Source organism: Macaca thibetana, chromosome 2 (genome assembly GCF_024542745.1).
Source record: "Macaca thibetana thibetana isolate TM-01 chromosome 2, ASM2454274v1, whole genome shotgun sequence".
Classification (NCBI taxonomy): Eukaryota; Metazoa; Chordata; class Mammalia; order Primates; family Cercopithecidae; genus Macaca; species Macaca thibetana.
The window spans coordinates 154628648-154641324 of record NC_065579.1 but is presented as its reverse complement, the minus strand read 5'-3'; the positions used below and the strand labels follow the sequence as shown (position 1 = coordinate 154641324).

The 12677-nt window shown below is 34.8% G+C and overlaps 3 protein-coding genes across 10 annotated transcripts in view; 1 reads left to right on the top strand and 2 right to left on the bottom strand.

Moving 5' to 3' along the window:
- Positions 1 to 12677, top strand: part of NDUFB4 (NADH:ubiquinone oxidoreductase subunit B4) — an 812324-nt gene that overhangs the window by 78530 nt on the left and 721117 nt on the right. The window lies entirely within an intron of this gene.
- The window catches only part of LOC126949250 (cytochrome c oxidase copper chaperone), an 846236-nt gene that overhangs the window by 188870 nt on the left and 644689 nt on the right, over positions 1 to 12677 (bottom strand). The gene's annotated exons all lie outside the window — the stretch shown is intronic.
- The window catches only part of GSK3B (glycogen synthase kinase 3 beta), a 270425-nt gene that overhangs the window by 41220 nt on the left and 216528 nt on the right, over positions 1 to 12677 (bottom strand). The window contains exons 9-10 of one of the 2 annotated variants that reach the window (XM_050781893.1): positions 3698 to 3736; positions 897 to 1083 (exon numbers count right to left, since the gene is read on the bottom strand). In XM_050781893.1, the coding sequence (XP_050637850.1) occupies positions 897 to 1083; positions 3698 to 3736 (226 nt within the window). The remainder of the gene's footprint in view (positions 1 to 896; positions 1084 to 3697; positions 3737 to 12677) is intronic. The other variant, XM_050781894.1, reaches the window with a different exon arrangement.

Sequence of the window (12677 nt, the reverse complement as noted above, 5' to 3'; positions counted from 1 at the left end):
AATAAAAGAGTCTTCATTTTTTTTTTAAGAGAAAGATATGATATATATGAATAAAGGAAATAGATTTCTTTCTTTGTCACAGAAAGCTCAACATCTCCCTTTTCGGTTTTCTAGCCTGAGTATGCTTACTAATCAATACATCAACTGTGTTTTTTTTTGTAATGAATTGTACATTTTTTATGCTCAGTGTAAGAAGAAAGTCACATCATCAGAGGTAGTGTGACTGAATGAATGAATCACTTAGGTCTTAATCAAGGAGAAAAGAAAACTGAACACAGAAATAGTGAAGAAATAGTGACTATCCCAAGGTCTTCCAGAAACCACAATGCACAAAGTTAGTTTTCCTTTCAGTATTTTCTCTGCAGCAGCAATGGTGCCAAATCTCAGAGGGGATGGAAATTTCCTTGTCTCTATTGTTTGTTTAAGTTCTTAGAAAGGGTTTATAGGGCTCCAGTTTTCCTCCTGTTTGGAAGACAATTGAATTTATACAAATATAGCCAATTCATTCCAGGTTTAAAAAAACTTGATACAAACTCTAGGGAAGCAAGAAATGCTACTATTTTAAGTTTCAGATCCAAACCTAAAGGTTAAATTGTACATTAGTCCAATTAGTGATAAACTTCACTCACTGAACTCTCTGTAACTTCTCCTGTGCCAACATTATATTCTGCTAAAAATTAAAGAAGCTATGCCTATTGGAAAACTTTTATGTGCTACTCTTTTCTTCAAAATGATATAAGTAGTGACCATTAAGTTAGAAAGGATGCTCTTTTCGCCTACCTAAGTACTTAATATGTCCATTTTTGTCTCCCACAGATTTTAATTAATAGAATGTCATTTCACACCCAGTGTGTAGCTTTCCTAGAACTGGTGAAGAGCAAAGTGTTTGGATTTACCTTGAGTGGTGAAGTTGAAGAGTGCAGGTGTGTCTCGCCCATTTGGTAGTTTGACATTTGGGTCCCGTAATTCATCAAAAAATGAATGTGCACAAGCTTCCAGTGGTGTTAGTCGGGCAGTTGGCGTATACTCCAGCAGACGGCTACACAGTGCAATTGCCTCTGGTGGAGTTCGGGGTCGGAAGACCTGCAGTACAAAAAAAGGGAAAGAATAATTAATGTTTTAAGAAACTAAGTAAATACCCTGTGAGCAATGACTTAATTACCACCATGCACAGAAACATGGTTGCATTTGGGAAAGGACCTTCTAGAATGGAAAAAGTTAAATGCATATGATTCACAGGGGTGAATTGCTAATTAAAGATTATATGAGAAATGCTCGGAGAAAAATCTATATATGCTAATCATAAAGTAACAACAATCAGACATGCATACAAAATATGACAGGCACACGGGAAAGGCTGAGTTCTGGAGGCAAGTACAACTAGAAAATTATTTCTTAAATTTTAAAGTTTTCACTGCTATGGCAGTAAATAAAAGATTGCCTCTTTTGCATTGTTTTTTAGCAGAACAATTGTTAATGATGGGCAGTACTGTTCAAAAATTTGGCAATCAAAAAGAAAAGAAAGAAGAGCTATTTACTCTAGGTCTATAAATGCTACTGATTTGGTATTATTTCCAATAAACAGAGCCTACCATTATTTGAAGAAATTCTTGAATACCTTGAATTTGATTAAATGTCCTATTTTTTTTTTCTCAAGTAGGTGTTACCATGAATATGGCCAGATTTCCCCCACTTGAATGAATATTCCAGGGTTTTAATCAAGGAGAAAAAAAATGTATTATCCATTAAGAATGATTAAGACACAGAAAAAGTGAGCTGAAGGCAATATTGAAGAAAAATTCAATTAAATTGATCTACTTAAAGGAATAGATAGCTTTCTACTAATTTGTGTCTTAAATAAAACTAATCATCAAAAACTATAAAAATATGCTTCATTCTAAATTATGGCCACCTACAGAATAAAAATAAAAAGGTAAGGAACAGAAATAAACAGACGAGAAGCCTTTGGAACTAAAGAAAAATGAAACATATATCCCTCGACAGGAAGAACATACAACCAGAGGTGGACAGAGAAGTAGACACTTATAAATGGAGGCAAACAGACCCACAAGTGAGAAAAGTCCATGCAGATTGTGACAGGGCATGGAGCAGCCTGGGAGGCTAAGGTTTCCTAGTAAGAATGGCTCATATAACATCTGGTTGTTCACTTATGCTGATGGTTAGAACTAGTTACAACTACAGAGCTCATTAGACTTTCCAGAGACTATTTATGAGTACTGTCTACAGTGAAAAGAGGATTGTATTTGTTTTTAATTATTGAAAAATACATTTTCCATGAAAATTGAGAAATTAGGTAAAGCAGGCTCTTAGGAAATTATTTCAGAACATAAAGAAATGCCTCAGTCAATTTCTTGGTTATGTTAAAAAGAAACCTTTTTGTAAGGTCAAAACCCGCCTCATCTATTCTTTTGAATACTCTGACTTGCCTCAGTCAAGGAAACCTTAGAGTTACTGTCAAATTTGAAAGGTTCAGCTCTTCTACTGTTATTGGTCCCCTCTCTTGCTCCCAAGGTCTATAATCATATACAGAATGTAAAAAGAAAATAATCAGTGGGAAAACTCAGAAAATTTTTGTAAAAATATTAAACACCATTGGCATATTTTATCCCTGAAGGCAAGTTTGCTTCTGTTTGATAGTATAAGGATTTATTTTGCCAGCTAATCCAAAAGGTTTTTGCACCAACATGGCAGCACATAAGTGGAATTAAAAGTAGCGCCAAAAGTAGAAATAAATATCTCCTGCTAACATTCAAATGTAGGATGGCTGGGCACTGAGTTATTTTAAATAAAAAAATTTCATGTTATATTTTCAAAGATTTTGTGTTAAAGCTGTTAATAAACCAGTATTACAAGCTTGTTTCTACTATTTTTTTAAGTCACCCATCTCTTTTGGTGTTTTACTGGCTACAAGTGATCATCCATATTGGTACTAAGACATTTATTAGCGTATATTTGTCAGAGAATCGTAACTCACGACATTCAAGAGTTAAAAACAATAAAAGAAAATAATACATGCCAAGAGCCTACTTTAAAATCAACATTTAACCTGCCTTTACAAAACGTATACACTTATTTTAAACCCTTGAGAGATTCTTGATGAGAAAAGCCTTGGTTCAGTACTCTGTGAATAAAGGTTAAGTGGAAAACTATGTAGGGTCAAAACCCAGTATCTCCCACAGTTCAGATTTCTGACCATAATACAGGGTGAGTTAGCATGTAACTTCTAAAAATTACAGGGCAAACTAGAAAGTAGCTCATCTGAATTATTTTTGCTTCTAAAGAAAAGGAAACCACCAAGAACTGAAATTTGTCTTTTAATTAAAGAAGCTTCTGCTGTCACTTCTTTCCTTACTCAATGAAATTGCTTAACACTCAGACCTTTGGTTTCATGGATCTTCATCAGTATTTATTCTTGTAATAGAAATAATAATCTTAAAATCCCACAATTCCTAAACTTCAGCCTAGATGTCAATGAATCACCCAAGAGACTGACAATCTAAATATACTATAAACGAAACCTATGCCATACAGTGAATAAAAACAGAAATCACAGCTACTTACATCGTTTACTATTACATTTCAAGAATGAATAATTGTTTAGCCTCTCAAAAAAGATTTCCCCCAAGTTTTATAGACCTGCCCTGAAATTTTGGGAAAAAAAAAATTAAGTACATACCCGCACTCCTGAGGTGAAATGTCCTGTTCCTGACGAATCCTAAAGATGATAATGCAGTGAAATAATCCAAACAGGGGAAGTCAATCCAAAAGAGAATAGTCCAGCAAGGAAAAATATATCCAATGTTATAAGAAATCCATGGTGTGGGGGGGACATAGAAAATGTTTATACAGTTATAAACTTTAAACATCAGTCTTCACAGTAGCAAGTCCAAGTTTTAAAAATTATTTCACCACAGTGTATGCAAAAAAATTTTTTTTGATTGTGCAATGGTGAGGCACAGTAAAGAAACATTTTAATTTTAGTTTATTATGTTCCAATGCCAGTGCGTTTATTAAAAAAATACAAAACCAAAAAAAGTTAAAATCAAAATGAAATCTAGAAGTAAAGTTCCCAAAGTAAAGTGGTCTTCTACGACCTGGATTCATCATCCACAGACATGGCTGGGAGGGGGCATATTAGCTTGCTTTTAAAGTTTCAAGTTCCAAATATGCTACTTTTTTCTCTATTAATGTGTTCCAGTTACACAGTATAAACATTTTTTTTTGCTAAGTTATTAGTGATGAGAGGAAAGTAGTAAATATATTTAAGTTATAATGCTATAGATTTCAAGCCAGATACTTTTAATTTGTGTGAGCTAAGAAGGATCAGGCCACCGCGGATTATTCTCCATTTTGGATTGACTTCTCTGCTAAAAGATGTTTCTTTGCTGACATTCTCATTATCTTAGGACTCATCAGGAAATTGACATATCACCTCAGGAGTGCGGGTATTAACTTACTTTTTCTATTGTGGGCTTTGCCCGCTTATACCCTTGCACCCATTACTTAGGAAAAATAGAGAACACTTTTTCCTCTTTGGAAAAACTCTCTGAAAAAATAAACCCTACATCTTTGAGCACTACAAATTAAACACAGTTCCATCTGCAAATATGCCCAATTCACCCACCAAAAGCTAAACAAAATATGTACAATTAACAATACAACTAAGGGACAGTCACAGTTACAGGTGACAGGCATAGTAATGTATACCAACACCTAGGCACAACGGAGCCAAATATGCAAGGGAGGTAGCAGGGTCTATTATGTCTAGGTATTGAGAACAAAAAATGGCAGAACTCACCAGTATCTGTGAACTCCCCTGGCTATTCTAAGAGAATTTAACATTCTTTTAGGATAGTTTCCAGTGGGGGAATTAAATATTTTTCAAAAATAAATAATCCGCGGATTACTTTTAGTCTGCAGACTAAAATTTAGTACACAGATTAAAATCTGGCCCATCAGAATAAATTCTCTCATGAACTAAAACACAACCAGGTGGACAAAAATAGAAAACCAGACTGAAAGAACTGAGAGCACAAAATAAGACTTACTGGGCCAACTAACAATTAGTACGCAGACTAAATATGGCCAGCGAAGTATGCAGCAAGGCCACAGAGATCCCAAAACACCCCTTTAAAAACAAAACCAAAAGTAAATCAATAAAACAGAACAAAATAAAACAAAGGAAAAAAAAGAAGAAGAAGAAGAAGAAAAGAAAAAGAGAAAGGAAAAAAGAAAGAAAAGAGAAAGGAAATATTGAAAAGAACCAAAACACTGACATGAACTTTTAAAGTGATTCAAATACTACCTCACCTATGCAGCAACTCATTTTCTTATATTAAAACAAATATCAACTCTCATCACAAATACTAGTCCATAAAAGAAACTAACAGAAAAAATTCATTTTTTAAAAAAGAAAGTTTCCGCAGTATTGAACAAATGCAAAGAAGTCCTTAAATGAAGAATTATTCAAAATAAATTTGCATTTGGGTAACTAAAAAATGACAGAGGCAATTTCTGCCCTACATGTCCTAGAATAGACTTTGGCCTTCCAATTTCAACCTGGAGCTAAGTGTTGTGACTGAATCTCAAGCACTTTATAAAAAGGCCATTTTTAAGCAATCACATACACCATACCAAAACCTATGGTTAAGATGCATCTCACAGCATCAGCTCTTAGCAACTCTGTTGTATTATGCAGCCAATCAGAGCAATGTAAAAATGTCCATTTTAAATGGCTGTTGGCAGTGATAATTAATCTAACAGAACACAGAACAAGAGCCATGCCTGTTCCAAATAGCTATTCCTCACTAGTTTTTATTATGATAAATGTACAACACTCATCCTATATCCTGGTCATATACAAAATATAAGCATCCAGTTTTAAAAACTAATAACCCATGAACACTCCTAAAGAGCAACCCCAATATTGACTCTCAAGTAATCTATTAATCATCTGAAATTATATGCAATTTGTAAACCTAAACACAGGATTAAAAGTGAGACAATGCCATGGACTGTAGAATAGGTAATTATATTCACTAAGAGAAGAAATTAAGTCTACTTAAGTGCTCATATGGCGCACAGAATTCAATAATTACTTAATAAATTAGTCCATACTATTTTTTAAAATATTCTCCCTAACTCTACTAAAAATACAAAAATTAGCCAGGCGTGGTGGTGGGTGCCTGTAATCTCAGTTACTTGGGAGGCTGAGGCAGGAGAATCACTTGCACCTCGGAGGTGGAGGCTGCAGTGAGCCGAGGTTGTGCCACTGCACTTCAGCCTGGGCAACAGAGTGAGACTCCATCTCAAGAAAACCCCCCCCAAAAAACAAAAAACATACATTCTCTGGCAGTCTTTCACATGCTTTGCTACATTGATCTAATGATGCACGGACATACAAGCTAATCCAATTCACTTTAAGTACTATCAAAAATGATTACCAGAGGCTACTGAAAACAACTTTCAGAGCCCTCCTCCCAAGTAAAATTGCTATCTATGAAATCAGCATCTAACAGGGTAGGATACACAAAACTGAATTCGGCTCAGGCCTACTGCGTATTTTTCTAACTTTTTCGTTAAGATACCAGCTCAGGTAAAGAACGCTGAGCATAAGAAACACAAAGAATCCTTTCCTTAGCCATGACAGATCTAACATCCAGTGAATTTCAGCTGTACTAATTAAAAGCCTTATTTAGTTTTCCCAAGTTCTACTACAGGTAAGGAAAGTTACACAGTAAGTCTTCATTTAATGTCATTGATAGGTTCTTGAAAACTGTGACTTTTAGTGAAAGGTATAATAAAATCAAATGTTTTCCCTCATCAACGTTGAATGAAGCAACATTATTTGAGAACCTATTGTACATCATTTCACTTAAAGTTGCAGTTTCTAAGCACCTACTAACGATGTTAAATGACTGGCTGTATATATGTAGATATCAGCATTTAACTATGTAACATAAATTTCCCTCCCTCACATCATGCACTGATGAAATAACACTACATGCCTACACAGGAGTGTGATTTGCTTATCTGCTTATCCAATTTAATCTTTCAATGCTCACAAAACAGTTATTACAGTCAGGCTGGCCCTCCTAAGAATATAGAAATATTTTCTTTCCATTCATCTCTCTCCACCTTGAGAGATACTCACCCAGGCTATAACAATTCCTAACCTTTTCTACACCTAAGCAAATCTTAAACCTCCCTTCAACATCCCACCTCATCTATTATCTTTAAGGGGAGTTCCTTTTTCCCTCTACCATCCTCACTGGTCTGCCTTATAACACCTACAGCCATGTGGAACACCTCTGAACACTTACAGCACAGCATCAAGTATATGGTTATATGGTATCTCACATTATTCAATACTTGCTTCAACTGAGCTTTTCAACTGTCAGCTTTTCAAGGACAAAGACTATATATTTTACTTCTTTTGCATGCTTTATGGTACCCAGCACAGCACTGGTTACATAGAAGACACAAGATTTAAAGAACAAATGATAAATTAAAAATAGAATTTTGCCTTCTTTTCAAATCCACCCCTAACCTCATCCTTTGCCTCCCACAAGCAATCTGAAAATTATGTCTTACTGAGTATTCTTCCTTTTTCACATTATTCCTTTCACATGTGGATTAGCCACCCTAAAAGCTGGATTTTAATGTGGATTTCCAGCAAAGAAATAAGAATATATAGCCAGTAGAAATAAAAAAGTGAGGTCTAACATAAGAAAATGGTATTAGAAAGGGAGATGAAGTGACTGTTCTAGCAATAAGGATGTGGGTAGAAATTTCAGTAGAGAACATACTATATGTATTTGTGAGACAAGTGAGAATGGTCTAGGTAGAATGCTCAGGGCAGAGGGGGGTTGAAGAATAATATAAAAATTGATTTACCATAAGCAATAGAACAAAATAGACAAGTAGCAACCTTAGGAGTCAATAGAAATCCCCAACATGGTTTTATGCTTTCTGGAACACGTGTGAATGAAATGAGTAATGCAGAGAGACCAGAAAAGAAAGATAGAATGGATGTGCAAGAAAACTTTGGCAGCAATTTCTGTTTTGTGCCCTCTAGGTCTCTCTGAAGGCATTTTAATAATATACTGAACAACGGTTAAAACAGGTAGGTTTACCAAGTTCTGAAAAATCTATTGAATGGTTCAGGGGAAAAAATGTAACATTATGGACAAAGTCTTAAAAAGAAATAAGTATAGTGGGGCTTTCTGGGTCGGCTGTAAGCATAGAGAATAAGTAACTTTTTCAGTCTAAAATAATTCCTTTGAAAACTGAAATGACCTGAGAATTCAATTTTCTGCTTACTCTGTTAGCCAGTTAGAAATACTAGTATTGATTCACTATGAAGCATGTTGACAGTGTTTTAGGAAATCAGGTATGCAAGGATTAATTTTTGTGAATAACGCTTTCTGGGAGACTTACCAAATGACCTACGGTCATACAAACGCTACAGACACTTAAGTATTAAACTACCATATATGCCAACAACTTGGCGACAAATATTTTGAAGTAATTGGTATTAATATTATTATAAAAAAGAAATTAGGAATTGCTATAATATATATGGTATAATTTGGTAGGTACTGTAGGAGTTATGTGGTAGGATAATCATAAAGAACTTAGATAATGAGAAAGTATTTCATGGGAGAAGTGAGATTTGAGATCTTAAGAAAGGTTAAGACTTGGTAAGCAGAGAAGAAAAAAAGAACATTCTAAGACAGTGGAAGGGGGAGTAGAGAGAGGGAAGGGAGACACTAGCAAGAGGCAGAAATGAATGCGGATTCTCTGGGGAACAACTAGGAGACAATCTGACTAAACCAGAAAATCCAGCGTGGCTGCATGGTCCCTTCAAAGTGATCTACAAACTGGACAACACTCCAATATGTAGCCAACATATTAAATAGCAGTAATGTAACTGTTAAGAGATCAGGGGCCTTGGGATTGCAATCTACTTCCTTCTACTAACCAGTTGTTACTTTATTCTTTCATTACTCTGAAAGAATAAAACAGACATCTGTGTTACCTAACTGACCACACAGGATTATTTATTACTAGGATAGAGGAGAAATGCTTGTCACAAAGAAATTTAAACAAAAGGGTAGAAGGATGATGCACTCGAAAGTGGGTGGGAAGGCACCTCGTACACCTACTATGATAAAACTTTATTAAAAAATCCCTAATCAACCCTAAGTAGACACTAAACTTTTAAATTCATTGCCTAACAACATGCATTTAAGGATACAGGAAGCTGTAAAACTTGGGAAAGAGACTGGGTTCAATAACTAGATACCTCAAGGAAGGTTAGGAATAGGACATAAATACTCTATTTTTCTGGAAAAGAAAGGCAGAAAAGATCAAGAACAGAGTGACTAAATAATCTGCCACCCAAACTGGGACCTTCCTGAGAGTGAAGAGGCAAACAATTATTAATTACACTGGACAAGCATAAATTGGCACATAGGATCACTCTTGTCAGTATATGTATATAACACTAAATTCTCCCAAAGGTTATGAGGAATCAGAGAAGAATTTTAAATAGGAGTGACACTATCACACGTGCTTTTAAAAAAAGCCAACTCTGACAGAAATGAGGAGGATGGATTAAAGTGATGTGAAACCAAAGGATGGAAATCAGGAGGTAGGAGGTTGTTTTTAATAATTCTGTGATATGATGGTGACCTAAACTAAGGTCAGGGCAGTGGAGACAGAGAAGACAAATCAGAAAACTACATTGGAGTGCTACATCCTTCACATTTATTCAAAACTAAAGTAATCCTTTATATGTATATTATGGCTGTATTTTCAAAATAATCCTGAGAAAAGACACAGCAGATATTCGCTATCTTACAAAATAAAAAAAGCTGAGGCATAAACATTAGGAGCAGTGTTTAAACTAGATTCTCACTCTGTATATAATAGCCCACCATTTAACCACACCTCCACATACTAAATGCAGAATTTAAATTTCTTCTCTTCTTCCAACCAATCTCTGTCTCTACTTAATTCTCAATCTACTTTTGCATCACTTCCTTTTCTTTCCGTGTGTTTTTCTTCTTTGTAGTGTACAGTGTACACCAAGGCATAGGTCTTCATTCCCTCACCTCCAATAATAATCCTTGTTTCAAAATATTAGCACCTATTTCCTTTCCTACTTAAGCCACAAGTGCTTTATTAAAGAATTATGTTGCACTGGCTATTGCTATTATGTAATAGCCCAGGGCAACTTACTGGAGTTTTTAATTGTCAAGATTTCTGCCATACATCACACTGGGATCACCTCAGTGTTATTTTTCTGCTATTTCTTCTACACATCTGTATCGCCTTACCTCAATGTTTTCACGAAAGACATCTTCTCTTTTGATCTCTATTTCTGTCTACTTTTTTTTTTTTTTTTTTAAGAACAGCAAGTCCCAATCTTGGGGACATAGCTGCACAACATTGCAGCACAGGAAACCAGGGTTCATATGTCCACAGCTTCAGGAGATGGGACTAACAGAAGACAGCAATAAAGGTTAAGTGGTTCTTGTTTTCAGACTCTTGTTTACCTGCCCTCGATGGGCAAAATGGTCTTCTCTTTGGGGGACATTCTATATGGTCTTTAAATGACTTAAATGGCTGCTTACCCTAAGAGCATTTCTCAAGTTGCTGTCCACTATCACAATGGTAAGGAAAGGAGTCTGAGTTCCCTCTAGGAATTTTAAGTTTTGTATTTTAATTCTTATGATAACCTATTTTTAAAAAATCAACACAAGCATATTCTCAATCATCTAGATGACAGAGAAAAATAATAAAATTTCTGCCTCTGAATTTACTTTTTTGTTTACAATCCCAGTAACACCCACTCTCATGTGCACAAATGAGGAACCAGCATAAGTGCACTTATTACATAACGCATGTGTATGAAGTGAAAACCAGATTATGTCAAAAGACGCCAGATGAATGAAAGGTTCAGAGTCCTTTTAATAGACAAAAAAGATGGGAGAACTGAGTCATTTTTCTATACATGGTACAGGAATGGAAATCTAAATAAACGGGCTTTACATAGACGATTCAGGTTTGAAAAGCATTAGTATAAGATATGGAAACATCAAGAATTCAAGAGGGCAAAGATTTAAAGCATACATATTTAGCACAGCTCTTTCGTTGGCTGCATTTTAATTATAATCAACTATTTCTCACATTCTACTCTAGCTAATACTTGCATTAGAGAGATATAATTCAGGGGGAAAATGCAGAATTTGACACACACTAAATACAGTGCCCCCTCCCTTTTATCTACAGGGGATATGTCCCCAAGACCCTCATGTGGATGCTGAGACTGCAAGTACTACTAAACCCTACATACACTGTTTTTCTCTATACATACATACCAGTAATAAAAGCTTACTTTATAAATTAGGCACAGTAAGAGGTTAACAATAACTAATAATAAAATAGAATAATTATAATATCTATAATAAAATAATGTGAATGTAGTATCTCTCTCAAAGTATCTTATTGTACTATATCACCTATTTCAGACAGAGGTTGACCAAGTGTAACTGAAACCTTAGATAAACGAAGACTAGTGGCAATCTTGATAAATAATAATAATAATAATAATAATAATAATGGAGGATGGGGACTGTTAAATAGCATCTCATAGACTCAATTTCAGCATTATATTTGTCAGAAACTCTATAAGGAGGGTAATATGTGATGAATACTTAGATTATACCAAAAAGAATTTTTCCTTTTCCTCATAAAAATAACATCATTATTAAAGAAAATATGAAAGTTTGAAAAGGTAGAACAAAGAAAATAAAATCGTGCACTTTCTTCTTAACCAAACTACTGTTGGCATTTTGGAATATTTCCCTGTATTTATTTAATACACAGAATTCTCTTTGTTGTTTTTCGCTTAACACGGCTGAAGTCATAGTATACTACAAATCACTTATTATAAACAATTTAACTTGCAGTAACTATAATGGACTCAAACTGTAATGCAGCCCCTAAATCCAAGTAGGCCACCTGAGGTTTCCTGGGTTTAGAGTCAGGTGAGAATCCCTAAATATCTTCTGACCCAGATTTAAAATAAGCTTTGAATACAAAGGTCAAAGAACACTTTTGAATCTCAGACTATTTAGTGCTTACCATAAACTTTTAAAAAGGGGAGGCAAGATCGTGGTCTGTTGGCCAGGTTGTAGTAAAAGCTACAACCTATAATTCTGGCACTAAAATACTATTGAGGTCTTTGATTCTAAATAGGAAATAAATAATTAGTAATGAGAATTTTCTGAAGATAGATAATGAGATTATGAGAACTTAAAGAAAAAGTAACTGGAATCATAATATACATAATTGAGAGAGAGAGAGAGAGAAACATACTTTGATTCTACAGAGTGTAAATTATTTCACCTATAGCCCTGAATTACGTCACCTCTAATTATAAAAGATCTATAACCAACTAAATGAACAGTATATAAAATGAATTGTTATATGTACATTTTAAAATACAGAAAGTCTCTCCTTAAAATACATATTATAAAGTTGATCATTTGTAACTCATGACACATACACACACACACACACACATGCGCGCGCACACACACACACACACAGAAGTTTAATCCCGGCTTTGTCACAAGCCATCCATG